General features: G+C 42.5%; 2 protein-coding genes across 5 annotated transcripts in view; both read right to left on the bottom strand.

The window, feature by feature from the left end:
• Window positions 1–1,064, bottom strand: part of LRRC43 (leucine rich repeat containing 43) — a 45,702-nt gene extending 44,638 nt beyond the window's left edge. For both annotated transcript variants that reach the window (XM_056534978.1, XM_056534985.1), the window contains exons 1-2: window positions 928–1,064; window positions 471–719 (exon numbers count right to left, since the gene is read on the bottom strand). In XM_056534978.1, coding sequence (XP_056390953.1) covers window positions 471–719; window positions 928–1,014 — 336 coding nt within the window. In that variant the 5' untranslated portion in view covers window positions 1,015–1,064. The remainder of the gene's footprint in view (window positions 1–470; window positions 720–927) is intronic.
• An 18,385-nt stretch (window positions 1,065–19,449) lies between these two features.
• Window positions 19,450–26,792, bottom strand: part of MLXIP (MLX interacting protein) — a 77,584-nt gene continuing 70,241 nt past the window's right edge. For 2 of the 3 annotated variants that reach the window (XM_056534968.1, XM_056534963.1), the window contains exons 14-17: window positions 26,301–26,428; window positions 24,857–24,980; window positions 21,142–21,271; window positions 19,450–20,855 (exon numbers count right to left, since the gene is read on the bottom strand). In XM_056534968.1, the coding sequence (XP_056390943.1) occupies window positions 20,746–20,855; window positions 21,142–21,271; window positions 24,857–24,980; window positions 26,301–26,428 (492 nt within the window). In that variant the 3' untranslated portion in view covers window positions 19,450–20,745. The remainder of the gene's footprint in view (window positions 20,856–21,141; window positions 21,272–24,856; window positions 24,981–26,300; window positions 26,429–26,792) is intronic. The other variant, XM_056534955.1, reaches the window with a different exon arrangement.

Raw genomic sequence — 26,792 nt, 5'->3', positions numbered from 1 at the left:
TCGTCCTATATTCGCAAATTTTGCATATTCCTTATATTCACATATTTGAGGAAGAAAACAGTGAGGGGTGGGCAAATTTACTATTGGTTGCTAGGGATGTTGTTGAGAACCTCTGACAAGTGTATTTGCATCATTCTAATTGTCCCACAAGTTAAAAGAAGGAATATGCGCATATTCGGGGAAAAAAAGCAAATATTCATAATTTCGAATATATAGCGTATATATTCTAAATATTCATAAATTTGAGATATTCAAGATAAAAATTTGAAATACGAATATTCACGCCCAACACTATTAGTGGACAAGGGACTGCAGATCACTAAAAACCAAGGGAATTAGGTAGACTAGGTTAGTAGAATTTTTTTTTTTTTTTTTTAAATAATCCAATATTTTGCTTTAAAAGCTGTGTAGGTTCCTCTGAGCAAATTCTTAAAAGTTTAAACAGCCTAGAGGTCAGAATGTCCACCCACCTCTTTATCAACTATTCTGAGTCTCTTGAAGTGAGAACAGATGATCTGGTCAGTGAGTCTTTCTGGATATTTGACTGCCAGTTCCCTCAAGTGCTGAACTTCAGAATTGCACGTGTCATCAGGTTCCCAAGGCGAGTTCGGCTGGTTCAGGAGATCATGTAGAGTGTCCTGGTTCTCCTCATTTGGGTCATCTTCTTCCCAGTAAGTGTCTACGGGAGTTCTTTTTCCAGCTTCCAGGTGAGACTTATTCTAAACAGAAGTGTAATAGATGGTAAATCTCAACAATAACAAGTGGATTATGAAGAAATCCATTCCCCAAGCACATTACAACCATTGACTAGCTTCTCTTGAACACCCAGCATATTATTATATATTAACATTGTTTAAAAAGGGGGAACCAAGTCATTGCTCCAATAAGGATGAGGAGATATTACACAAAAAGGATGAGAGGGATTACCCAGCTCCCAGATCCACAGGGAAAGGAATTCAAGCAAAGGGCTTTCAGCTGCTGCCTCAGAGCCTCAGTTACTGTGACGGGGCCCATGATGACATCTCCGGCAAAGCCACCAAAACTCCAATGCTAGAATGGAGAACGTGTATGAGATTCAGGAAAACATTCTCTGTTGCCTAGAGACAGCATTCTGCTGCTTAGTAACTCCACAATATCTTGTTTGGCCAGTATGAAAGCTTCTTTGTATTCTTGGCTTTCTTGTAGGGTCATGTGATCTTGTCCACAATTTCACATGTACACGGTGATCCTATTCAGTCATTTTGGTAGATGTTACTTTTGTAGCAGTAGAAAATCCATAGCATGAAAAATAACATTACTTACAGCATTAAAAAAGGCCTAAAAGAAAAATATGTTTTTTGAAGGCAAAGTGTTTTAAGACTGTTTCATAAATCTATCTCTTTGCAAACGAAAGTTTGGTGCTCTTAAAAATAACTCTCAGTCGATGCTGCGGAGATAGGCGAGGAGGAAGCCTATATTCACATTCAGCAGATTTGTTGCAGAAATTTGCTTTTGTCCATCAGGCACATGTTGCTTTGTTTCAGTGCCTGCTGTCTGCTGCATGTAAACATATGTGTAGACTGCAGCAAAGGGATTGTCAGGATGTAAACAATAATTAATTCATATTTATTATTATTTATAAAGCACACCTTTTCTAGTCATCTCCTAAATGGACTGCAGAATATGAGAGACCATTTGGAGGATAGTTTCTCCAGCACGCTACAGATAGGCTGTTCATTATTCCATATTGCACGTCATTAAAGAGGACCTGAGGAAAACCCCACAACAATGATTGCATAATAATAAAATGGCTTTGGCTGTCCAGATCACACACCTTTTTACAGTTTCTTGATACACCCTTCCGTTCCAGAGATGAGGGTTTATAATTTGCCTGACAGTTAAAGGGGTACTCCGGTGGAAAACATTTTTTATTTTAAATCAACTGGTGCCGAAAAGTTAAACAGATTTGTAAATTACTTCTTATTTAAAAATCTTAATCCTTCCAGTACTTATCAGCTGCTGTATACCACAGAGGAAGTTGTATAGTTCTTTTCTGTCTGACCACAGTGCTCTCCGCTGACACCTCTGTCCATATCATGAACTGTCCAGAGCAGGAGAGGTTTACTATGGGATTTGTTCCTGCTCTTTACAGTTCCCGACATGGACATAGGTGTCAGCAGAGAGCACTGTGGTCAGACAGAAAATAAATTAAAAAAGAAAATAACTTCCTGTGGAGCATACAGCAGCTGATAAGTGCTGGAAGGATTAAGATTTTTAAATAGAATTTACAAATCTTTTTACCTTTCTGGCACCAGTTGATTTAAAAACAAACATTGTTTTCCACCAGAATACCCCTTTAAGGGAACTTAATTTTGCAGTGTGAAATACAAAAACTTTCTATATGTTGTACATCTTGACAAAACAACCTTTCTAATATACTTCATAAGAAAATGTTATTTCCTTTTTATAGAAAGCTCCCCTCTGTGCTGTCTGATAGAACAGCAGTGCTATCAGACAGGAGAGAGCACAGAGGAGTGCTATCAGACAAGAGTGAACACAGAGGAGCACTATCAGACAGGAGAGAGCACAGAGGAGTACTATCAGGAGAGAACACGGAGGAGTATTATCAGACAGGAGAGAGCACAGAGGAGTGCTATCAGACAAGAGTGAACACAGAGGAGCACTATCAGACAGGAGAGAGCACAGAGGAGTACTATCAGGAGAGAACACGGAGGAGTATTATCAGACAGGAGAGAGCACAGAAGAGTCCTATCAGATAGGAGAGAGCACAGATGAGTCCTATCAGACAGGAGAGACCACAGAGGAGACCTATCAGACAGGAGAGAGCACAGAGGAGCCCTATCAGACAGGTGAGAGCACGGAGGAGTCCTATCAGACAGGAGAGCACAGAGGAGTCCTATCAGACAAGAGTGAACACAGAGGAGCACTATCAGACAGGAGAGAGCACAGAGGAGCCCTATCAGACAGGAGAGAGCACAGAGGAGCCCTATCAGACAGGAGAGAGCACAGAGGAGCCCTATCAGACAGGAGAGAGCACAGAGGAGTCCTGTCAGACAGGAGAGAGCACAGAGGAGTGCTATAAGACAGGGGAGAGCACAGAGGTGTCCTATCGGACAGGGGAGAGCACAGAGGAGTCCTATCAGACAGGAGAGAGCACAGAGGAGTCCTATCAGACAGGAGAGAGCACAGAGGCTTGCTATCAGACAGGGGAGAGCACAGAGGAGTGCTATCAGACAGGAGAGAGCACAGAGGAGTGCTGGCCCACCCTCACTTACTGGACTTTGTCTATGCCTGTGCTTCAGCTTGGACAAAGCCATGATTTTATAAGCCATGATTTCTATAGAAAGCAAATAACGTTTTCTTATGAAGTATATTGGAAAGGTACTCCAGTGGAAAACTTAATTAAAAAAATCTTAAATCAACTGGTGCCAGAAAGTTAAACAGATTTGTAAATTGCTTATATTAAAAATTCTTAATCCTTCCAGTACTTATTAGTGGCTGTATACTACAGAGGAAATTCTTTTCTTTTGGGATTTCTTTTCTGTCACGAAGACAGTGCTCTCTGCTGACACCTCAGTCAATTCCAGGGCAGCATATGTTTGTTATGGGGATTCTCTCCTGCTCTGGACAGTTCCTGACATGGACAGAGGGGTCAGCAGAGAGCACTGTGGTCGCGACAGAAAATAAATCCAAAAAGAAAAGAATTTCCTCTGTAGTATACAGCTGCTAGTAAGTACTGGAAAGATTAAGATTTTTTAATAGAAGTTATTTACAAATCTGTTTAAACTTTCTGGCATCAGTTGATTAAAAAAAAAAATAATTTCCACCGGAGTACCACTTTAATGTTTTGCTCAGATGTACAACATATAAAGAGTTTTTGAATATGACAGTGCCAATTTTATTAATGGGAGTGGAATAAACACGATATTATAGTCAGGGGATGCATATTAGACATATATACCCCTCATACACCCCCTGACTGTATAATCCCACCCATCACCTGATATTCACTCCGATTATTAAAACCAAGTTCAAACCCATCTGACTAATTTCCTGAATTGTCAGAGAAACTATAAACCCACATATCTCAGGAATGGAAGAGCATATCAAGAACCTATAAACAGGTGTGTGATCGGGGCACCCTAAGCTATTTAAATTACAGAAAATCTAAAAAAAAAAAAAATTAATAATAATAATAATAATAAAAATTCACATTTTATTTCAATTTAATTATAAGGCAAAACAATAAAACAAAAACAATAAACAATTGCCAGCAAATAGGTGAAAATAGCAAAATAATCTATAGGACAGAGCCATATCATTAGTATTACAGTGAATTCTGGCAATACAATAAAACTGTAGAGTAGAAGGAAAGGACCAGGGAGGGGGAGCCTTGAGACCCAGCAGACTATCCCTGAGTATACATCAGACACCTCCCATTCAGTATGTTAACAAATACAGGCATGCATGGTAAGGGGAAAATCTGAGATGATTACAAACTACGTGCGGAAGGCCGAACTCTATTAGTAATTAGACCACCTGATGCAGTTCTATGTGGAAAGCCATAAGGCCCCCAATGTTCCACCCAAGGAACTCAAACAGTACCATTCAGTAGAGCTAAATGGTGTAACAATATCAATTATTTCTGATACTGTATATTGTGAAAGAATAAACACCTTCCATTTGTCAAATAATTTAACAGTGTGTGTATCCTTTTGGCGTTCCATGTCTCACCTGTCAATCCCACATAGCAATTTAAATTAACAGTCAGTCAAGGAGGGGACCGAGGGAGATAACCAATTGGTAAAAATGCAGCAGAGTGCTACTAAGAGAACAATATGGACCATCTGAGGTATTTTGGAAAGATTAGCTCAACCTGGTTTGGGGAGGGGGTCTACACTGGTGAAAGAGTAGGGCCCTTGGGGTATATGACAGAGTCAGACCCCATGTGTCCTTAAAGGGGTTCTCCGGTGCTTACACATCTTACCCCCTATCCAATGGATAGGGAATAAGATGCCTGATCGCGGGAGTCCCGCAGCTGGGGACATCCGTGATCATGCACGCGGCACCCCGTTTGTAATTAGTCCCCGTAGCGTGCTCGCTCCGGGTCTGATTACGCTCGACCGCAGGGCCGGCAGCGTGTGACGTCACGCTCCGCCCCTCAATGCAAGCCTCCCGTAGGCTTGCATTGAGGGGCGGTGCGTGACGTCACACGCCGCCGGCCCTGCGGTCGACCATAATCAGACCTGATTACAAACGGGGTCCTGCGTGCATGATCACGGGCGTCCCCAGCTGCGGGACTCCCGCAATCAGGCATCTTATCCCCTATCCTTTGGATAGGGGATAAGATGTGTAAGCACCGAAGTACCCCTTAAACATAAGACATGACCAGACACACCAGTAATCCATAATATGTGAGCAAGTCCATACCCATGTCATAGGTTCATTAGTGGGGTGGAGCATTTAGGACAAGCCGTTATCCTGTCTGGAAAATCTGGGGATGGGAGAATATTGAAACCATAAAGAGCCTTGTGTGCAAATTTAAAGTAAGTTTCACGCCATCGCTCGTTAATAATGCAATGACGGATCATTTGCCAGCCACTCAATACACATTCAGAAATATCGTCTCCCGGGACCCAGGTTGACCAAGAGGAGAAGGCTGTAGCCGGGTCAATTTTGAGAAGTACACCTCTGAAAGCAGGGTAAATGGTAGATATAGTAATTTTCCGAGGACTAGTACCTATTAGGAAGTCTAATTCATGGTCTAGTGATTCCTTGATCAGATTTCTCAAGCGAGTGCAATTAAAGTAAAGGAAAAACGTGTGTGGGTGGTAAATTAAATTTGGATAGCAGAGTCTGTGGAGCTAGCCACCTCTTATTAGGACTATCTATGAGATGACAGACTTTGGTCAAACCTTTAGAAAAAGTCAAATGTCTGGGAAGGGATATCCCTAGGCATTCCGGATGGCCCGTTAGGGGAAGATTTTTGGAGATTAAAAAGGGGAGCTGAAATAGCTTCCTCACCTCCTTCCACGTCCCCACCATGTCATGCAGTAAAGTAGAGCGCTTCACCAGGGATGGCAATTTGGAGTAGGAAGTATGAAGAAAGGCCGTCAGATCCCAAGGAGCCACCAATGCCCTCTCCAAGTCAGTGATGGCATGGATGGAGGATCCGTGTATCCAATCGATGACAAAACGGAACAAACAGGTCAGGTTATACCACCTCACGTTTGGAAAATTGAAACCCCCCCATCCTGCTTGCTCAGCATAAGTTTAGTTAAAGCGATCCGCAGTCGTTTGCCCGCCTATGTAAATTTTGTAAAGCAGAGTTAAGATTACGTACATACATACACATGCTTCAACAGCAAGGGGAGGGTCTGCATGAGGTAAAGGAGCCTAGAAAACTAACCATCTCAGCAATTCTGCTCTTATTTTGCAAAAAAGGGGAGGGTAATTCAGAGTATAGATTGTATCTGGAGTTTTACCCACTTTTATCCCCAAATAGGTAATGTAGGAGGGGGCAATCCTAGTAGAGAGCCAATGCAGCTGGGCGGTTTCCAAGGCAAGCAATTCCGATTTATTGAGATTTATTTTATAACCCGAAAAATCCTAACAACATATTCTGACTCATTTGCACCTTTTTTGGGATTTTTTCTGGGGAATTAATGAATAGTAAGACATAATTTGCGAACATTGTGAGCTTAACCTCTTCCCACCCCCACCTGTATCCCTGAGTATATATTTGAGGTCAACAAAGAACGTTCTAAGGTTCATGGTGGCTGAGCGGTTCCTGATATACCCCACTTGGTGGGTTCCGATCAGGGCCGGCATGAAGCGAGACAATCTATCGGCCAGTATTTTAGATAATATTTTAATGTCCTGTTTAATTAAAGATATAGGAGGATATGAGCTGGGATCTGTAGTGTCTGTGCCTGGCTTACGTAATACCTTAATATATGCTAAAGAAGCTTCATTGGACAGGGAGCCGGAGGACATGTAATCACAAAACACATCCACCAAAATCTGTGAAATCTGGGGCAGAAGGGATTTGTAAAACTCCCCAGGCTAGCCGTCGGGGCCCGGTGCTTTACTGTTGTGCAAATGTCTGATCACAAAATTGATCTCCTCCTCCGTAATTGGTGCATTTAGGACATCCCTCTGATCGTCTGTCAGTGAGTGACGATTCAACCCCCTCAAGAAGGCCTCACCAGCAGATAAATCCGAAGTATGCCAGAGGTGTCCTTCATAGCCGTAATATGGGATGGGGGCATTTACCTTTCGCCAGACGAGCCATCAGGTGACCAGCTTTATTCCCGTGACGGACGAGATCGACCTCAAAGTTCAAGTTAAGTCGCTCTCTTCTATCAAACCATAGGTTAAATTGGGCCCTGCCTTCCACTCATCTCTATGTCTCTCCGTAGGGGAGGTAAGGAATAGGGCATAAGCAGCTCGTAGGTGGGTACTAGCCTCATTAAATTGGGCAAGGGAGATGCGTTTTAAGGTTGCCATGTGTGCAATTAACCCCTTAAGGACCCAGAGTTTTTCCACTTTTGGGTTTTTCCTCCTTACCTTTAAAAAAATCATTATGCTTTCAATTGTGCACCTAAATATCCATTTGATGGCTTATTTTTTGCACCACCAATTCTACTTTGTAATGACATCAGTCACTTTAGCGGCAAAATTGAAGCAAACACGCCACACGGGCTTCCGTTTCTACGCAGTACATTTTTTTGTAAGAATTACACCTTCTCTTTATTCTGTAGGTCCATACGATTAAAATGTCATCTTCTGACCCCTATAACTTTTTTATTTTTATGCGCAGTGATCTGAAATTTTTGGCGGGACCATTTTTGTATTGATCAGACTTTTTGATTGCTTTTTATTTTTTTCACAATATAAAAAATGACCAAAAATACGCTATTTTGGACTTTGGAATTTTTTTGCGCGTACACCATTGATTGGGCGGTTTAATTAATTATATATTTTTAATAATTTGGACATTTCCACACGTGTCGATACCACATATGTTTATTTTCATTTACACTTTTTTTTTTAATGGGAAAAGGGGGGTGATTCAAACTTTTATTAGGGAAGGGGTTAAACGATCTTTATTAACTTTTTTTTTTTTTTGCAATGTTATAGCCCATAGCATGAGTTGCCAATAGCAAACAATCAGATCGCTACTTTCATTTTTGAAAAGGCCTCTGAAAAGTGAAAGAAGTGATCTGATTGGTTGCTATGGGCAACTCTGCATCTTTTCCTCTGGACAGGTTTTGATAAATCTCCCCCACTGATCATTGTTATCCCATAGAATAACATTGATCAATGATTCTGCAGCTTGACTGCTCATGCCTGGATCTCAGGCAGAGAGCAGTCATTCGGCAATCGGACATACAGGAGGAAAGTAGGGACCCTCCTTGTGTCCTTCAGCTGTTCGGAATGCCGCACCAGATGTCCTGCATACCTAATTGTTCCATAAACAGAGGAAGAACACTACCTCTGTTCGTGTACGAGACTGTCATGGGTAGGGGGCGTGAACTCTTGCAGTCAACTAGTGGGTCTAATATCGTATTTTTCCCCGAGACCCCCTCATTTTGTATACTAGTAGTAAGATCACTGAAGAATTACCTATTCTCACCATTAGGCACATACACATTGTATATACTGATAGGCTCCCCATTATGTTCCAAGAGTAAATGGGATATCCTGCCCTCCTTAAACATACATAAAGGATTTATGTATAAGGGTGAGAACCGCCACCTTCCCATCCTTAGCTGGGGAGCCATACACATGCCCACCCACTGCTGCTGCATCCTAAAAAAAAAAAAAAAAAATCAACCTCAGACAAATGGGTTTCCTGAAGTAGCACAATATCCGGATAGAAGCGTTCAAGGTAACAAAGAAATAGCCTCCTCTTATTGGGGGACGTTCCCTGAAATAATCTTAGCCATAGGATAAATTTAGGGGGAAGGTGCTCCCTAAAGGAGTAATATACTAGGCATAGACTTTGGCTATAGACCCCCCAAAAGAGAGAAATGAGCCCCTCGGAAGAATTCTATAGACAGTAAACAATAGCATCATATAGAGTTATTTAGAAAAAACCCAAAGAATAATGCTACTAAAAGTCACTGAAGAAGACATAAAATCTGACATTAGCCTCCAGGCCCGATCATGTCCAAAAAGGAGTCCATACACCCCTTGGAAGTGTAGTCCAGCAGGCAAGGGATTCCTCAGTCAGGGGAAGATTGCCGACCGCCACAGAGGCCACGTCTTCATGAGCGGTGACATCTGCGTTGATCCCTCGGAGCGGGAGAACACGTGTCATCTCTCCTGGCCAATCTGGAACAGCAATTCCCTCTGGGTGAACGAGATCTGTGAAAGCGAGGCGAGCGTGTCTGAGTGGAACGTTGTGAGGAGGAGGACAGGACTGGTTCAAGGGAAGAAGCTACCTCCTCTGGCGTTTTGTAGACAGATATAGTCCCATCAGCATGAAACACCCGTAGGGTTGCCGGGTACTGGAGTTGGAACCGGCAGTTGGCTTTAAAGAGTGATGTACAGATGGCGCTAAGGGCTCTCCTACATTTCGCCACGTCAACAGAAAAGTCCTCAAAGAGTAAGAGGCGCATGCCATGAATTACTAATCGTTGCTGTAGGTGCCGATAGGCTTGTAGTATTTCCAATGTATCATTAAAGTAAGAAGGCGGAGGATACTTTGGCGCGGGCGATTCACCAATGCTGCTGGAATATCTCGTGAGGAGGCTGAGGCAGGGCCAATTCTGGATGGGAGAGACCCATACCCAGGGCTTTAGGGAGGTCTCGCTCCCAGAACCGTTGCAGGTCAGGGGTGCCACTGTTTCTATAACCCCCACAATGCATAGATTATTTCGCCAGGACCTGTTTTCTAGATCTTCCAGCTTTTCACTCACCCTGGCAAGTCAGATTTAGTGATGCCAAGTCGCCGCTCTGTAACGGTTTCACCATCTTCCAGGTGCGAACCCACTGCTACACCTCAATTTGTAAATTCTGCAGTGTAGCCTTTAAAACTTCCTCGACGATGTGTTGCACATTTGAGGTGATGTGGAGCACCATTTCAGCTGCAAGACGTTTTTAATCTATATGGATTGAGCCACCATGGGAGGCCTGGAGCACAAGGCCCTGATGAGGGACTGTAGAGGGCTTATCAGTGCCCAGATCACAGCTGGGTACCTGGGGTGTCTAGGCAGCCTGCTGGCTGACCTACATAGTAGCCACCTCTGCCAGGGACATCAGTGGTGGCAGTGTCTAAGTCCCTGCTGCAACTTGCAGCGCTGGGCTAGCGGTGGCCATGTTAGCTGCGCCACGTGGTGCTAATGCTGGGAGTGCAGGCGGCTGAGACGCTCCCAGGCCACCGTGCTGCAGAAACTGCTGCATGCCCGACACTCCACAGAGGAGCTGCGGGACCCGCGGCAAGTGTCCGAGGGACAGTGTAGAGCTGGTATGTGCCAGGAGCTCTCCTCAGGTGCTGCCTACATCAGCCGCACTGGAAGTCAAATCAAAATTTTGGGTGGTTTGCCATAGGTCCTCTTTAATACACAGAGATTATATATCTACCATTAAAGGGTTAGTCCAGTGGTGAAAAACTTATCCCCTATCCTAAGGATTGGGGATAAGTTTGAGATCGCAGGGGGTCCGACCGCTGGGGCCCCCTGCGATCTCTCTGTACGGGGGCCAGGCTCTCCGGCCAGACAGCGGGTGTCGACCCCCGCACGAAGCGGCGGCCGGCACGCCCCCCTCAATACATCTCTATGGCAGAGCCGGAGATTGCCGAAGGCAGCACTTCGGCTCTGCCATAGAGTTGTATTGAGGGGGCGTGTCGGCCGCTGCTTCGTGCGGGGGTCGACACGCCCCCTTCCCGCGGGCTGTCGGGCTCCGTACAGGAAATCGCAGGGGGCCCCAGCGGTCGGACCCCCCACGATCTGCAACTTATCCCCTATCCTTAGGATAGGGGATAAGTTGTTCACCACTGGACTACTCCTTTAAGGAGGGGAGCAGGACACCTCTAGAAAAGGGATAGAAGATATGTAGTCACAATGAGAATGTGCAGGATCTGTCAGTTCTTTGGTGGAACTTTTCAAGTTTCATAAACTTTTTAAAAAGGATTAAACTTTTCGGGAGAGTTTTATTAAAACCTCTACAGAGGAAAAGTTGACCATAGCAACCAATCAGATTGCTTCTTTAACTCTTTAGAGGCCTTAAAAATAATGATCTGATCGGTAACTATGAGCAACTGGTCAAGTTTTCCTCTGCACAGGTTTGGACAGATCTCCCCTTTTAGGGTACGTTCACACGAGCGGATTTTTTTGAGGGTTTTCCGCTGCGTATTTGAAAGTAGGCGGGCTCTTCTCGGCTGACCGCAGCAGAATTTCCGCGGTGGAATTTACGCTGCGGAAAATCCGCCACAGTCCCTACTGACTTCAATGGGGCTTGTGGCGGATTTTCTGCAGTGTAAATTCTGCCGCAGACAGCCGAGAAGAGCCCGCCCCCTTTCAAATACGCAGTGGAAAACCCGCAAAAAAATCCCCCTGTGTGAAAGTACCCTTATGGACTTCAGTCTGATTGCCCTAATAGAAAGGGCCACAGAATAAAATCTCTAGTGGGTTCCAGTTCTCTGTAACCGCTAAGCTTTATGGCCGGCATTTATCATTGTAGGTGTACGTGAAGCATTTTTCTACACCTTTCTTTGTGTGCTGGTGATGTGTAGGAGCACCAAATTTATTAAATGGAGGCTCTTGGCGCACGTTATCAAAACGTGTCCCCCATCTACCACGCGGTGATGGCCTCATTTCGGATGGGACCCCAACACTCATTTTAATCACCTCTGCTGGGCATATGGCCTCTGACTGGGTGACATGCTGGATCCACAATCAATTTGAAATCTCCTGTGGATAGGGAGGGGTGCACGGCTACAGGGAGTGCCACTCCCTCTAAATTGCACAGCAAACACGTTTTGATCAAAAAGTGCGCTAAGAGCCTGCATTTTTGACCAAGTTTGCTGCTGCAACCTCCTTTATGTACTCTGTATTTGCCACAGCAGTGTGCACCCATGTATTAGGTAGTTGTGCTGGCTATGTTTCTTTTTGCTGTGCAATTTAGGGGGAGTGGCACCCTCTCTAGCCGTGCACCCCTCCCTATCCACAAGAGGTTTCAAACTGAGCATGTCACCCAGTCAGAGGCCATGTGCCCAGCAGATGCGAGTGAAATGAGTGTTCGAGTCCCATCAAAAACGAGGCCACCTCTGCGTAGTGGATGGGGGACAGTTTTTGATCAAAAAGTGCGCTAAGAGCCTCCATTTTTTGGCCAAGAGTGCTGCTACAACCTTCTTTTTGTATACTCTGCACGTGTATTAGGTAGTTGTGCTGGCTATTTTTCTTTTTGTTTCTAAAAAGGCGCAAATAAACCCTGCTTGGGTTTTTTTTTTTTTTTTAACACAAAAAACTGTCTAAAGACAAGGATAAATGTCAGCCTATGTTTTGTCACTACATCATCAGATGAACACACTGCCCATTAAAATCAGTTTATTTGTACTCACTTTCCTACTAAACAATATGTTAATATATTAATATTTAAAAGCTACTTTTCCAAAAAGAAACTAGCTCTGGCTAGGACTACTAGCATTATAGGTACTCTATACATGTAGCATAACTGAACTCTTGGGTTTGATTCTTCCCAAACATTACTTTACAGGCAGCAAGATATTCCACCTCCATCCATGGCTTGAGGTCTATAGTTGCACTCAGGTCATGGTGCCAGAAGGGGTCCTATGGCACATGACTGGTTCTGTTTTAGATTTTTTACAGGTGCTGTGTACAGCAGGTAACTGGTATAGACTGCCACTGTCAATCCTAAAAATCCTCTATACCAAAATCTTTAGACAAATTTAATAAAATACAACAATTCATAGAATGTCAAATGTTTATTGCTTTATTCTGTTGCTGGTAAACATTGAACCCATGCATGGGACGATAAATTCCATCAGCAAGTAATAGACTGTTTAAGATACAATGTATACATCTTAAAAAAAAAAAAAAAAAAAAAAAAAGAGGGTGATTGGGAATCCCACTAAAAGAAGAAGGTCACTGCAAAGATGGAAATGGCTTTACAGAAACTAATTCAAATATTGCAAAGTCTTGTCATCACATATATTGTGCAGCTCAATGTATATATTTTACACATATACATAGTGCCTTGCAAAAGTATTCACCCCCTTGAATTTTGGTAAATTCCAGCCAAGTTCAATGTTTTGTTAATCTGAATTTTATGTGATGAATCAGAACACAATAGTCTAAGTTGGTGAAGTGAAATGATAAAAATATATAAATAAAACTATTGTTTAGAAATAGAAAAACAGAAAAATGCGTATGTATTCACCCCCTTTGTTAGGAAGCCCATAAAAATCTCTGTGCAACCAATTACCTTCAGAAATCACATAATTAGTGAAATGATGTCCACCTGTGTGCAATCTAAGTGTCACATGATCTGTCATTACATATACGCACCTTTTTTGAAAGGCCCAGAGGCTGCAACACCTAAGCAAGAGGCATCAGTAACAAAACACTGCCATGAAGACCAAGGAACTCTCCAAACAAGTAAGGGACAATGTTGTTCAGTACAAGTCAGGGTTAGGTTATAAAAACTACCAAATCTTTGATGATCCCCAAGAGCACCATCAATTCTATCATAACCAAATGTAAAGAACATGGCACAACAGCAAACCTGCCAAGAGACAGTCACCCACCAAAACTCACAGACCGGGCAAGGAGGGCATTAATCAGAGAGGCAGTACAGAGACCTAAGGTAACCATGGAGGACCTGCAGGGTTCCACAGCAGAGACTGGAGTATCAGTATATAGGACGACAATAAGCCGTACGTACCATAGAGTTGGGCTTTATGGCAGAGTGGCCAGAAGAAAGCCATTACTTTCAGCTAAAAACAAAAAGGCACGTTGTGAGTTTGCAAAAGCATGTGGGAGACTCCGAAAATGTATGGAGTAGGGTGCTCTGGTCTGATGAGACTAAAATTGAACTTTTCGGCCGAAGAAAATGCTATGTCTGGCGCAAACCTAACACATCACCCAAAAGAACACCATATTTTTCAACAGCCGGGACTGGGAAGCTGGTCAGAGTTGAGGGAAAGATGGATGGTGCTAAATACAGGGATATTCTTGAGCAAAACCTGTACCACTCTGTGCATGATTTGAGGCTAGGACGGAGGTTCACCTTCCAGCAGGACAATGACCCCAAACACACTGCTAAAGCAACACTTGGGGGAAACATGTACATGTGTTGGAATGGCCTAGTCAAAGCCCAGATCTCAATCCAATCGAAAAATTTGTGGTCAGACTTAAAGAATGCTGTTCACAAGCACAAACCATTCAACTTGAAGGAGCTGGAGCAGTTTTGCAAAGAGGAATGGGCAAGAATCCCAGTGGTAAGATGAGGCAAGTTCATAGACTTATCCAACGCGACTTGGAGCTGTGATTGCCACAAAAGGTGGCTCTACAAAGTATTGACTTTAGGGGGGTGAAATAGTTATGCACATTGACTTTTTCTGTTCTTTTGCCCTATTTGTTGTTTGCTTCACAATAAACAAAAAAAAACAACATTTTCAGAGTTGTGGGTATGTTCTGTAAATTAAATGATCCTTAAATAATCCATGTTAATTCCAGGTTGTGAGGCACCGAAATACGAAGTCAAACTTTTCCAAGGCACTGTATATCGTTCACACATTTACAACACACAGGGGGAGATTTATCAAAACCTCTGCAGAGAAAAAGTTGCCCATAGCAACCAGAGTGCTTTCATTTTTAACAAGGCCTCTACAAAATGAAAGAAGCGATCTGATTGGTAACTTTTCCTTTGCACTAATTTTGATAAATCTCCCACACACACTCACACCCATTTGCTATCTATATAAAAGAAGAAAAAAAGTTTTTTTGATGCCAACTCTTATCAAAGAGAAAAAAAAAAAAAAAAACAATATAGGCAGCGCTCATCCAAAGGTTCACCTTAGTATAGTAACAATAAACAGCACTTACCTGGTGCACATAGACAGCCACTAAGGTGTCCCCTTAGCAACAATCCACTACACCTTTTGGCCAAGATGGCATTTCCCTCTCCTCTATCCTCAGATATCCACCTCTAACTGTGGAGGACGCAGGCTTTTTCCCAGATCAATATATACTTGGACATACAGTGTTACGGGAAAAAAATAAAATAAAATCAGCGCTCAGAGTAGGAGCATAGGAAGACAGCAGCAATAGTATCGAGGGAAACTCACTTTACATTGACTTACTTTACCAAGAGTCTCCCCCCCCCCCCATTTCCCCTCTTCTCCAAGTCAGCACATCAAGAGAAACCCAGTCAGTAAGAAGATGTCCAAATGGTTTGACTGTTGTATCCATCACTAGTACATCCAAAGCTTGTCATATACAGGATTTTTAATACCTACAACAGTACAACCTAGTACAACGTAGCAATGCGTTTCAAAGGGTATCTGCTATATGAGCACATTAATATGAGCACATTAATACTCACAAATCGTTCCACCAGGCAGAAGTTTTGGCGGCGCACAGTCCCAGTTGTAAGAGACGCAAAAGTAGTCACATTTAGCTAAGTTGTACCATTATAGTTAGCAAAAATCCTGTATATGACTGGCTTTGGATGTTTAGGTTAGGGATAGAACAGCCAAACAATTTGGACATCTCTTCGCTGACTATGGTTCTCTTGATATGCTGACTTGGAGGGGGGGGGGGGGGGTCTTAATGTCAATGTAAAGTGAGTGAGGGTTACTGTTTCTCTTCTTGATACTATTGCTATTGTCTTCCTACACTCCTGGTGCCGATGCCATTTTTCGTAACACTTTATACGGAAGAGACATTGAAATTTAGAGTTCTTGTCTTTCTGTCAAAAGTTATGACACCAAACTGCGGTCTATAGAACCCCTTTTATTAGATTGCATTACATTAGATTCAGTGGATAAGTCGCCTCTTTTGTATATTTCTGTTCCGGCTGTTCTTTAGTTTCAATTTAGAGGAAAAATATTCCAAAACGTCACTAGAATGGAACCAAAAATGAAATACCTTTTAATCTCATACAAGCCCTTAACATATGTATAAATAACACTGTGTCCTACAAACTGTATCCTAGAACATTGAAACCTATTGTTTATATGACAGCTATCCAAACTCATGTATGGTCATACGTAACAGATCCACCGGTGAACCAACCCATATTGTGCCTCCAGCTGTTGCCCAACGCCCACCCTCGCCCCATCCCCTGGAGGCACAATATGGGTTGGGTCACTGGTGGATCCACAGCGTAAATACACTGCGGATCAGTTACATGTCACTACCATATTTTATCCATAGAAATACTGCAAATACAAATAGGAAAAAAAAACATGTTCTTGACCAATTTATTGGTACATTTTTAAATCCCCATTAATAATCATGCAAAGAGGGACATATATTAAGGTTCCAAAAGAATCTTCAACCAGGAACGTAAACAACCTTGTATTTAAAGTACTCACACATTGTGGCAGAAAGTAGGCAATGCACACTCTTTGAGAAAGAATATTCCAGGTTTTACAGGGAAGACTTCAAGCAAACCTGTCAGGTGATTTATGCTTACCTTGAGAGCAGTATACAATGAAGAGGGAGAAGCTGAGCACTGTGTTACATAAGTTTGTGATTTGAAACAAGTAGTAGGGATGGAAAAAAATGTATTTAACAAAATTTTTATTTTTTATAACAACATTTTAATACATTTTTAATAAAGTGTGTGTTTGCTTAACTTTTTTCTCACTATAATTTTTATATGTTTTAGGTAGTACTACTACTCCTCCCAGCATGGAACACACTGTTCCATGATGGGAGTAGTAGTACCTGTACTAATGGACAGACCGCCTCGTGTGTTACTCCTAACACCCGATGCGATCGTCCATAATATAGCAGAGATGCGGAGTGGCTCTATACAGCACTCCCATCTCTGCACTATACTCCGGACCGGCCAGTGACATGAATAGAACATCACTCATTCATATTTTCCGGATTGGCCGGATGGTGGCAGCCAATCACCGCTTTCAGCGGAAAATATGAGTGAGTGATGTTCTACTCATATCACTGGCTGGCGTATAGTGCAGAGATGCAAGCGCAGGAGAAAGCCGCTCCGTATCTCTGCAATAGATAGGACGATCACAGCGGGTGTCAGTAGTGATACCCGCTGTGATCTGTCCTTAACTGCAGGTACTACTCCCATCATGGAGCACACTGCTCCATGCTGGGAGTTTTAGTACCTGCATAAATTGACAGATCGCCTGTATCACTCCTGACACCCGCTGTGATCCTCCTGTATAATGTATAGATGTTGCCGGCCGCTCTTCTATGGTCCCCTGCCCTGACGTATATATACACCTTTTCATATTTCCCACAGAGAGATGTGATTGGCTGGAACCAGGGGACCATAGAAGAGCGGCCAACTGCATTTATAAAATTATACAGAAGGATCGCAACGGACCCGGGGCAATCTGTCAACTAGTACAGGTACTACTACTCCCATCATGGATCAGTGTTCCATGCTGAGTAGTAGTACTACCTAAAAAAATGAAAAGAAAAAAAAAGTGAACACACACACACTACATTTTTATTATTGTCCGCTAACTTTTTATTGCCCTGCCCGCACACATAAATTGATCAGTTAAATAAAAATGTTGTTATAAAAAATATACATTTCGTTAAATACAATTTTTTCCATCACTACTGTATCTTTTATTTTTTTAATGGTACCCTACGAACTTTTTTTTTAAATTAAAATAAGTGCATCTCCATCACTTTTTTTTGGATAGCTAAAGCCCAAAGAATAAAAACCGCCAGCAAAAACGCCAAAGTTAAAACCAACATGGCATTTTTGCTCTCCCATAGACTTCTATGGGAGGAAAACGCCACGATTTCTGTGCAAAAAACGTCAAACTAGGTTTTGTTGGGCGTTTTGAAAAACCAGCCTCTGAGCCCAAAATTTATGAAAAACACCAAAAGGGTAAAAAAATATAAATAAAAAAATGCCTGACTGAAAAACACCAAGTGGATCTGGCATTTTGTAGTTTACTATTGACTTTCAGCTAACATCTGGACGTGGTGTTTTTTAGTGGAAAAAACGCTGTGCGGCAAAATGGGGAATTTTTGCTGCGTTTTTTGCTAAAAAATCTTAAGTGGAATTCCAGCCTAAAAGCAGAGTAAATCCTAGGACCCATAAACAGTGAGAGTCCTGCTAACCCCACCCACATAGGTTTACCTGTCAATCACAAGGAGTGGGTGGGGTAATGAGGACTCTCACAGTCAGAGTCCTGCAGGATTTTACCCTGCTGCAAATCACCTACGGCTCAGCTTCTCCATCTATGGTAATCTGTCTCTTCGATAGCAGCACACACATCACCTGACCGACTGCCTTTAAACCCAAGTTCTTTTACTGAAATTAACATCACAGAACGTTTGTTCCATTTAAAATGAAAAACATTTCTAAAACTTTAATAAGGAACTTACGGTCAGCCAAATTTAGATCAGTACAGAAGGTAGTTTACTAGATCCAGCAATTGAGTCTATTGGAATGCAGGCATTAATAAAACAGTCGAAGATACGTGCTGATGACCAATGTGTTTTGGGATCTTGAAGGAAAAGTTCAACATCTTGACAATACTAGAAAATAATACAACCACTTTTGGCTCATTATGACTATTAAACAATGAAAAAAGCCGTACTTACACCTTAAAAAGTTCTGCAACAGACTCTCAAATAATAAATGTCCATTCTCACTGGCCAGGCGTGCAAAAGTCTATAAGAATGTTCTGTAACATAACAGTACCTGACATGTACAGAGTCTTTATAAAATACCCATTACAAGCTTATTTTAGAGCCTGCATTGTCAGCAGCGGAAAGACGGCACAGCAGAAACCTCCGCAAGTCTTCAGTTACCAGCATCACAGTGTGACTGTAGAAGAGCTTGAAAAGAGATTGTCCTCATAGGATACTTCAATGCACATCACTTTAGAAAATGTAACAACAAAGCTAAAACCTGAGTCAACTTGTAACATAAGAGCTTAAAGGGCGTTTCTAAATATAATACTGAAAGATGTTCAGTTCCATTTAAAAGGGTTACTCCGGCGCTAAGACATCTTCCACGCCGCACCCCATTAGAATCAGCCCCCGGAGCGTGCTCGCTCCGGGTCTGATTACTAGCGATCACAGGGACGGAGCATAGTGACGTCACGGCTCCGCCCCCTCAATGCAAGCCTATGGAGGGGGCGTGACAGCTGTCACGCCCCTTCCATAGACTTGCATTGAGGGGGCGGAGCATATCATCATACGGGGGCGGAGCCGTGACGTCACTATGCTTCTTCCCCGTGATCGCTAGTAATCAGACCCGGAGCGAGCACGCCTGGGGGCTGATTCTAACGGGGTGCGGCGTGGAAGATCACGGGGGTCCCCAGCAGCGGGACCCCCACGATCAGGCATCTTATCCCCTATCCTTTGGATAGGGGATAAGATGTCTTAGCGCCGGAGTACCCCTTTAACTGAATAGCAGTAATGTAAAACACCAACAAACTCTATATAAAAGTCTCATCTATTCATTTATTTCTCTGCCAAGTTACAATACATGAAGAACATCTGGTTTGATTTCCCTGCGACAGTACTTATTTGCCTGCTTTTTGTCAGGTATGTGTTATCAAAAGGACACTGGATCTCATAGCAAGTAATGAGCATTATAAGCGAATAAGACAATAAAAATAAGGCCTGTTGGATGCTATGAGGTCCAGTGGCCCCATTAGGACACTGAACTAACACATTACAATGCAAGAACAGATGTTCTAGTCACTGGTGGTAGCTTGGAGCTTCACCCTCTAATAACTAGGCATGGAATACAGATGGCTATAGGTATTACACTGCCATCATCTGAAGTAACGTCCAGACAGCCATAAATCTTGAATGGCCAAACCAGATGACAGAGCGATGCCTATGTCTGTACATGTGCTATAGACATTAGAATAGTTTAGATTGATGGCAGATCCCATTTTAGGGCAGGGTCACACAGGGTGCATCGGCAGCGTACTTCACGCTGCGGATGCGCAACAGCAGTCACAGAGGGTCTGCTACGAGCAGACACACAGAGCTACCCAGTCGCAGCCGAAAGCTCTCTCTGCAGTCCCTCAGTGACTGCAATCGATGCAGCGTGAACTACCCTGTGGGACCCTGCCCCAAGTCTAATTCATCTGGCAACATATCTATTGTCCATTTTTATACATGCTTTTATATAGAACTTGTGGGAGTTCTCCTTTCATCACTAACACGTGACTATAGTACAGCTGCTAAAGCGTTCGATAATAAAAACACTTCAATTATGGAGGCTGTAAGGGTTTAGAGAAAACAAAAAAACCTTTATCAATTACATCACAAAAACGGCTTTCCCTTTGACTGTTTCTGAAATGGTGGCATCAGTTCCTCTTTGTTGTAGTGCTCAGTGTAGAAGGTTTCTGCACTTTGAAGAACAGTTGCCAAGCAAAATCACTAAGACAGGGATTCCCTGAATGCGTTTGATGACCAATCACTAATTCCTTCAGCGCGGATGTTCAGGCGGAGTGTTGAAAGACGTCTCACAGAGCAATGCCGGGTAACAGCACAAGCTTTTGTCTCCACGTATGGATCAGTTCATCAGTTATCAAGTCTTATTGTTCTTTGTGACTGCCTGCTTGGCCTGCTCTGGCAAACTTAATGGATCAGATAAGATGGACGTTGTCGTGCTCAGATAACGCAGGGTCTTTAGCACCACTGGGGAAAGTATGAAGATTTGGGAGATTAATTTTAAATTACCAATCCCATCTGATAATACCAATTTTAATTATAAAAATATTCTTAACTTTTACACATATCACACATGTTTATGTAAGACAGTGTTTCCCCAACATGGGTGCCTCCAGGTGTTCCAAAACTACAACTCCCAGCATGCCTGGACAGCCAAAGGCTGTCCAGGCATGCTGGGAGTTGTAGTTTTTCAACATCTAGGAGGCACCCTGGTTGGGAAACACTGATGTAAGAAATGCATCATGGTACTTACTGGGCCTCAAAGCCGGGAGGGAGCAGTGTAGATCTAGCCATTCTAGGGTTGTACTGTGTAACTCCTCAAGGCTGGTTGTCGATACCATGTCATTGAAAGAGTCAAACAATGGTTTAATAATGATCGTAAACTGCATTGACAAGCAGAGTTAAGGAGAATTAAACACTCTATAGTACGTGAGCTTTCTATGTCCTGACTGGAGTTCTCCTTTATAGAGAAACCCTGAATTAAAGAAAATGCAGAACTACATCTCCACAAGGTTTTACTTAACTTGCATTTATTACAGAAATGATTCCTGATCCTCTTAGGGTGTGGCTTAAAGGGGTTCTCCAGTGCTTAGATATCTTATCCCCTATCCAAAGGATAGGGGATAAGATGCCTGATCGCGGGAGTCCCGCCGCTGGGGACCCCCATGATCTTGCACGTGGCACCCAATTTGTAATCAGTCCCCGGAGATTACCGGCGACTACAGGGCGGGCGGCGTGTGAAAGCTATCACGCCCCCCTCCCGTAGGCTTGCATTAAAGGGCGGAACGTGACATCACATGGGGGCGGGGGCGTGACGTCACACGCCACCCGCCCTGTAGTCGCCGGTAATCAGTCCCGGAGCGAACACGCTCCGGGGACTGATTACAAACGGGGTGCCGCGTGCAAGATCACAGGGGTCCCCAGCAGCGGGACTCCCGCGATCAGGCATCTTATCCCCTATTCTTTGGATAGGGGATAAGATGTCTAAGCACCGGAGTACCCCTTTAAGCCTTTGTTGGCCACAACAACATAGGTACTGGCTTAAGCCTTTGTTGGCCACAACAACATTAGCCAATTGGCACACAGTATAAGAAAAATGTGAGCGCTTTAAATGGGTACTGTCAGATATAAAAACGTTTTATATGTTGCATGTCTTGGCAAGACATTAATCTTTCTAATACACTTCATAAGAAAGTGTTCTTTCCTTTTTATAGAAATCATGGCTTATAAAATCACGGCTTTGTCCAAGCTGAAGCACAGGCATGGACAAAGTCCAGTAAGTGAGGGTGGGCTAGCACTCCTCTGTGCTCTCTCCTGTTCTATCAGATAGGAGAGAGCACCGAGGAGCGCCGTCAGACAGGAGAGTAAGAGTAAAATGGAAATAAGGTAGTCTTGGAGGCATTGCTTAGGGTGGTATACACGCAGGTTGGCACAGGACAATAAATATTTTATTGGGAAATACGGACAACTCGTTTCGGCACTCAAAGGTGCCTTCCTCAGGTCCAATATGGCAGTACACTTTATGGAATGGGTGCCTTTAAAAGTGTGCTGGCTGGGATCCTGTGTGAGCTGCGGCGCCGACACCGCAGCTCACACAGGAACCCAACCAGCACACTTTTAAAGGCACCCATTCCAAAAAGTCTACTGCCATATTGGACCTGAGGAAGGCACCTTTGAGTGCCGAAACTGGTTATCCGTATTTCCCAATTAAATATTTATTGTCCTGTGCCAACCTGCGTCCACTTCATTGTGTACCACCCTAAGCAATGCCTCCAAGACCGCCTTTTCCATTTTACTCTTACATTTCCAAGCTGGGCCCACGTTGGGAACCCAGAATCGGGCCGAGTGCAGCAGCTCTATTCTCTACCAACCAAGTGAACCACGATCGCCACAACCTACTACAGCCATGAAATCAATACGTCATCACCTCATAGGTGAGTATATCACTTAGGTGCGGTGGAGGGATCACACCAAGTCTATATACGCTACAAAGGAGCGCCCCCTGTCTCTTTTTTAATCTCTCCCATCATCAGACAGAAGAGAGCACAGAATTGCTAGCCCACCCCTCGCTTACTGGACTTTGTCCATGTCTGTGCTTCAGCTCAGACAAAGCCATGATTTTTTTTTAAAGGGGTTATCCATGAAAAAAAACATTTTTATATATCAACTGGCTCCAGAAAGTTAAACAGATTTGTAAATTACTTCTATTAAAAAAGCTTAATCCTTTAAGTACTTATGAGCTGCTGAAGTTGAGTTCTTTTCTGTCTAAGTGCTCTCTGATGACACCTGTCTCGGGAACCGCCCAGTTTAGAAGCAAATCCCCATAGAAAACCTCTTCTACTCTGTGCAGTTCCCAAGACAAGCAGAGATGTCAGCAGAGAGCACTGCTGTCAGACAGAAAACAACAACAACATAACTTCAGCAGCTGATAATTATTGAAAGGATTAAGATTTTTTAATAGAAGTAATTTACAAATCTGTTTAACTTTCTGGAGCCAGTTGATATAAAAAAAAAAAGTTTTTTCCTGGAATACCCACTTTTAAGCCATGAATGCATTTTATTACTGCATTGCCCTTATGATGTAAAAAGAAAATTCCCCCAGAGGTCTTCATTATACATTTTTGCTCAGTTTTAAATATGCAGCTTGCAGTAAACTCCATCAGAGGACCTGCCTGACAGATTGGTTTCTAACATCTCTCTTCTGAATGACCTAAAGCTGGCCATGAACATAAAATAAGCTTTTGGCCACTATTTTTTGACCACTATCTTACCCTATCCTCCCGTAGGCTAGGTTTCCAAGCACTATTGCTTATCATTCGCTCTGTGATATTGTCAATATTTTTCTAAAGTGAACAAATAAAAACAAAAGTACACAAATAAAAACAAAGTCAAGTAAATAAATAAAGTCAATATTCAAATGGATAAAGGGGCCATGTAATTGTAAAATTATATTTTTTCATTAATTTTTTTAAACTTTTATATTCATAATGTTTGTTAATAATGTTTTATAACACGTGTGTGATTTTAACCACTGTTCAACTTTATTCTGTATATTTCCGACATTTAGGTACTACTCTACTCTCAGCATGGAACAGACTGTTGCATGTTGGGAGTTGTAGTTCCTGCACTAAGACAGATCGCAGCAGGCGTCGCTCCTGACACCTGTTGTGATCGTCCTTTATAATCTGTAGAAGCGGGCAGCACGCTACACTTTTCTGCAATCCCTGCTCTGAACTGTACTCTGCTGTGATGTGAAGTGCTCTTCACATGAAAGATTCATATTTGGCGCTGAGAGTTGTGATTGGCCGGATGGTGCCGGCCAATCACAACTCCAACTCAGCAGCATACTTACACGGCCCCTTTATACCTTTTAAATATTGCCCGCTACATGCCGGCTTTTATGTCCCTGATTATAAAATTAATAAACATTTTGTTCTAAAAAATATATACATTTCGTTCCCTACAATTTTTTTCCAGCCCTACGGCATCATTTTTTTTTCTTTTGGTACCCAACAAAATTAAAAAAATAAATAAATTTTAAAAAACGCGCAGGGAAACTGCCAAAGGGGCAAAAAAATTGCAATTTCCACACAAAAGGTAAAACATGCCAGAAAAAATTATAAAAATGCAGGGAAAATCAGTGGAAAAACCCACAAATCAGACCTCGCCTTACACCTGCCAACTCAGCTTTATTTGCCCCAACATAATCTGTCAGGAGACCACCATTAGCTAGTTGACTAGTAAAACTGGCAAGCTTGACTGACACATCTAATGTGTATGGCTAGCTTTAAAGACTTAAGATCGAAGATGACCTATGATCTAGTTTGAAATCATCTTTGTAGGTTTTTTTTTGCAAGGAAACAATATATAGCACTAGCCATATGTTCCTATTGTGTGGCTACCTCAGAAATCCCTTTATATATTTTGAAGCTTTTACAATACACCCTGCTTGAACCATAAAAGGATACAATCCAGAACTTCCAGTTTTCCAGTGTTCTGCTTTTCACATACTTGTCAAACAGATCCCTTGTGTGATCAACCCTCTGAGGAGTGACCGGTACCCCAGTAGCTGGAAGCTGTTCTTGACAGGAACTGAAAATAACAGCAAGTTTAATAAATATTTACCTTCCTTAAAAGGTCACTCTCATTAAAACTAATTTTTGCTATTGCACTCCTTATGGTAAATGAAAAATATTTCTAATATACTTTGTTTAAAAAAAAAAAAGAAGTTTTCTATGTTTTATTTGTGCTTAAAAAAGCTCAAGAGCACATTTTCCCCCATCTCATACACAGACTTTGGACACAGGAAGTGCCGCCTGGAGTGCTGAGGGGGGGGAGGGGGGTGTCCAGCCTCATCCAATCATAGCTCCTCTCACACATAACTGCCATATGCTGTTGGTTGGACCCCCCCCCCCCTCCCCCCCAGCACTCCAGGCGGCACTTCCTGTGTTTGGACTTTGGTCCAAAGTCTGTGTATGAGATGGGGGAAAATGTGCTCTTGAGCTTTTTAAGCACAAATAAAACATAGAAAACGTAATTTTTTTTATAACAAAGTATATTAGAAATATTTTTCATTTACCATAAGGAGTGCAATAGCAAAAATTAGTTTTAATGAGTGACCCTTTAATATAATAATAATTTAATATTGGGATTTCTTATATAAAAACTATTTACAAATATGTGTAGATCTTTAAAGGGGTTATCTGGGAAAAAACTTTTATTTATATTATATATAGATATAGATATAGATAGATATATATCTCAACTGGCTCAAGAAAGTTAAACAGATTTGTAAATTACTTCTATTAAAAAATCTTAATCCTTTCAGTACTTATGAGCTTCTGAAGTTGAGTTGTTCTTTTCTGTCCAAGTGCTCTCTGATGACACCTGTCTCGGGAACCGCCCAGTTTAGAAGAAAATCCCCATAGCAAACCTCTTGTAAACTGGGCGGTTCCCGAGACACGTGTCATCAGAGAGCACTTAGACAGAAAAGAACAACTCAACTTCAGAAGTGCATAAGTACTGAAAAGATTAAGATTTTTTTTTAATAGAAGTAATTTACAAATCTGTTTAACTTTCTGGAGCCTCTACAAGCCTAGACCCTTACAGATTTCAAGATGAAGGGGATGCCCCTCTGACTGGAACTGCATAACCTATGGGGCGTCATAAAGTATGACACAAGTAAAGTGCAATTCACGTTTAGGTTTGTACAAAATGTTTTAGCATCAAATGTTATTTCAGATGCTGAAAGACTGGACAGTGCCAACAGAAGTTTGGGTGCTCTACATCTTGCAGTAGGTACAGCCTTTGGCTGTCCAGGCATGCTGGGAGTTGTAGTTTTGCAACAACACCTGGAGGCACCCTGGTTTGGAAACACTGCTCTAGAGGGATGAAGGCTAAGGCAATACAAACCTGATGGCATGATGCAACTCTTCCACCTCTTCCCTGAGTCGTCTGGTTTCTTCTAACACTTGGGCTCGTTCTTGCTGAAGTTTGGCAATATACTCCACTGTCTTCTGTAGGGTAATCGCATGGCTGATCTGTCAGAAAACCAAGAACACAAAAGTAGGTAAACAAAAAAAGAAAACAGATTTTTATAGTGGCCAAGAGTGAGTTCATAAAGCCCAAAAGCAAAATTTGAGTCCATGCACACTACAATATCTCTGCTCATAGCAGGCAATGCATTCAGCCGAAATAATGAACATGTTCTCTTAAGCAGCAGACTTCCAGTGGCGGAAAGCTCCACCGCTAAAATTCTGTAGTATGCACTGTGCAGCAGAACCCCATTGACATCAATGGGATTCTGCTGCACTTGAATTTCTAAGCGAAATTCTGCTCTGGAATATCCGTAGTGTGCAGGGACCCTAAAGCCCTAAACTTGGCTAGGGAAGGGAGCAAGAAGTG

The sequence above is a fragment of the Hyla sarda genome, chromosome 1, assembly GCF_029499605.1.
Source record: "Hyla sarda isolate aHylSar1 chromosome 1, aHylSar1.hap1, whole genome shotgun sequence".
Lineage (NCBI taxonomy): Eukaryota > Metazoa > Chordata > Amphibia > Anura > Hylidae > Hyla > Hyla sarda.
The sequence above is the reverse complement of the archived record's forward strand: the minus strand, read 5'-3'. Positions and strand labels throughout refer to the sequence as shown.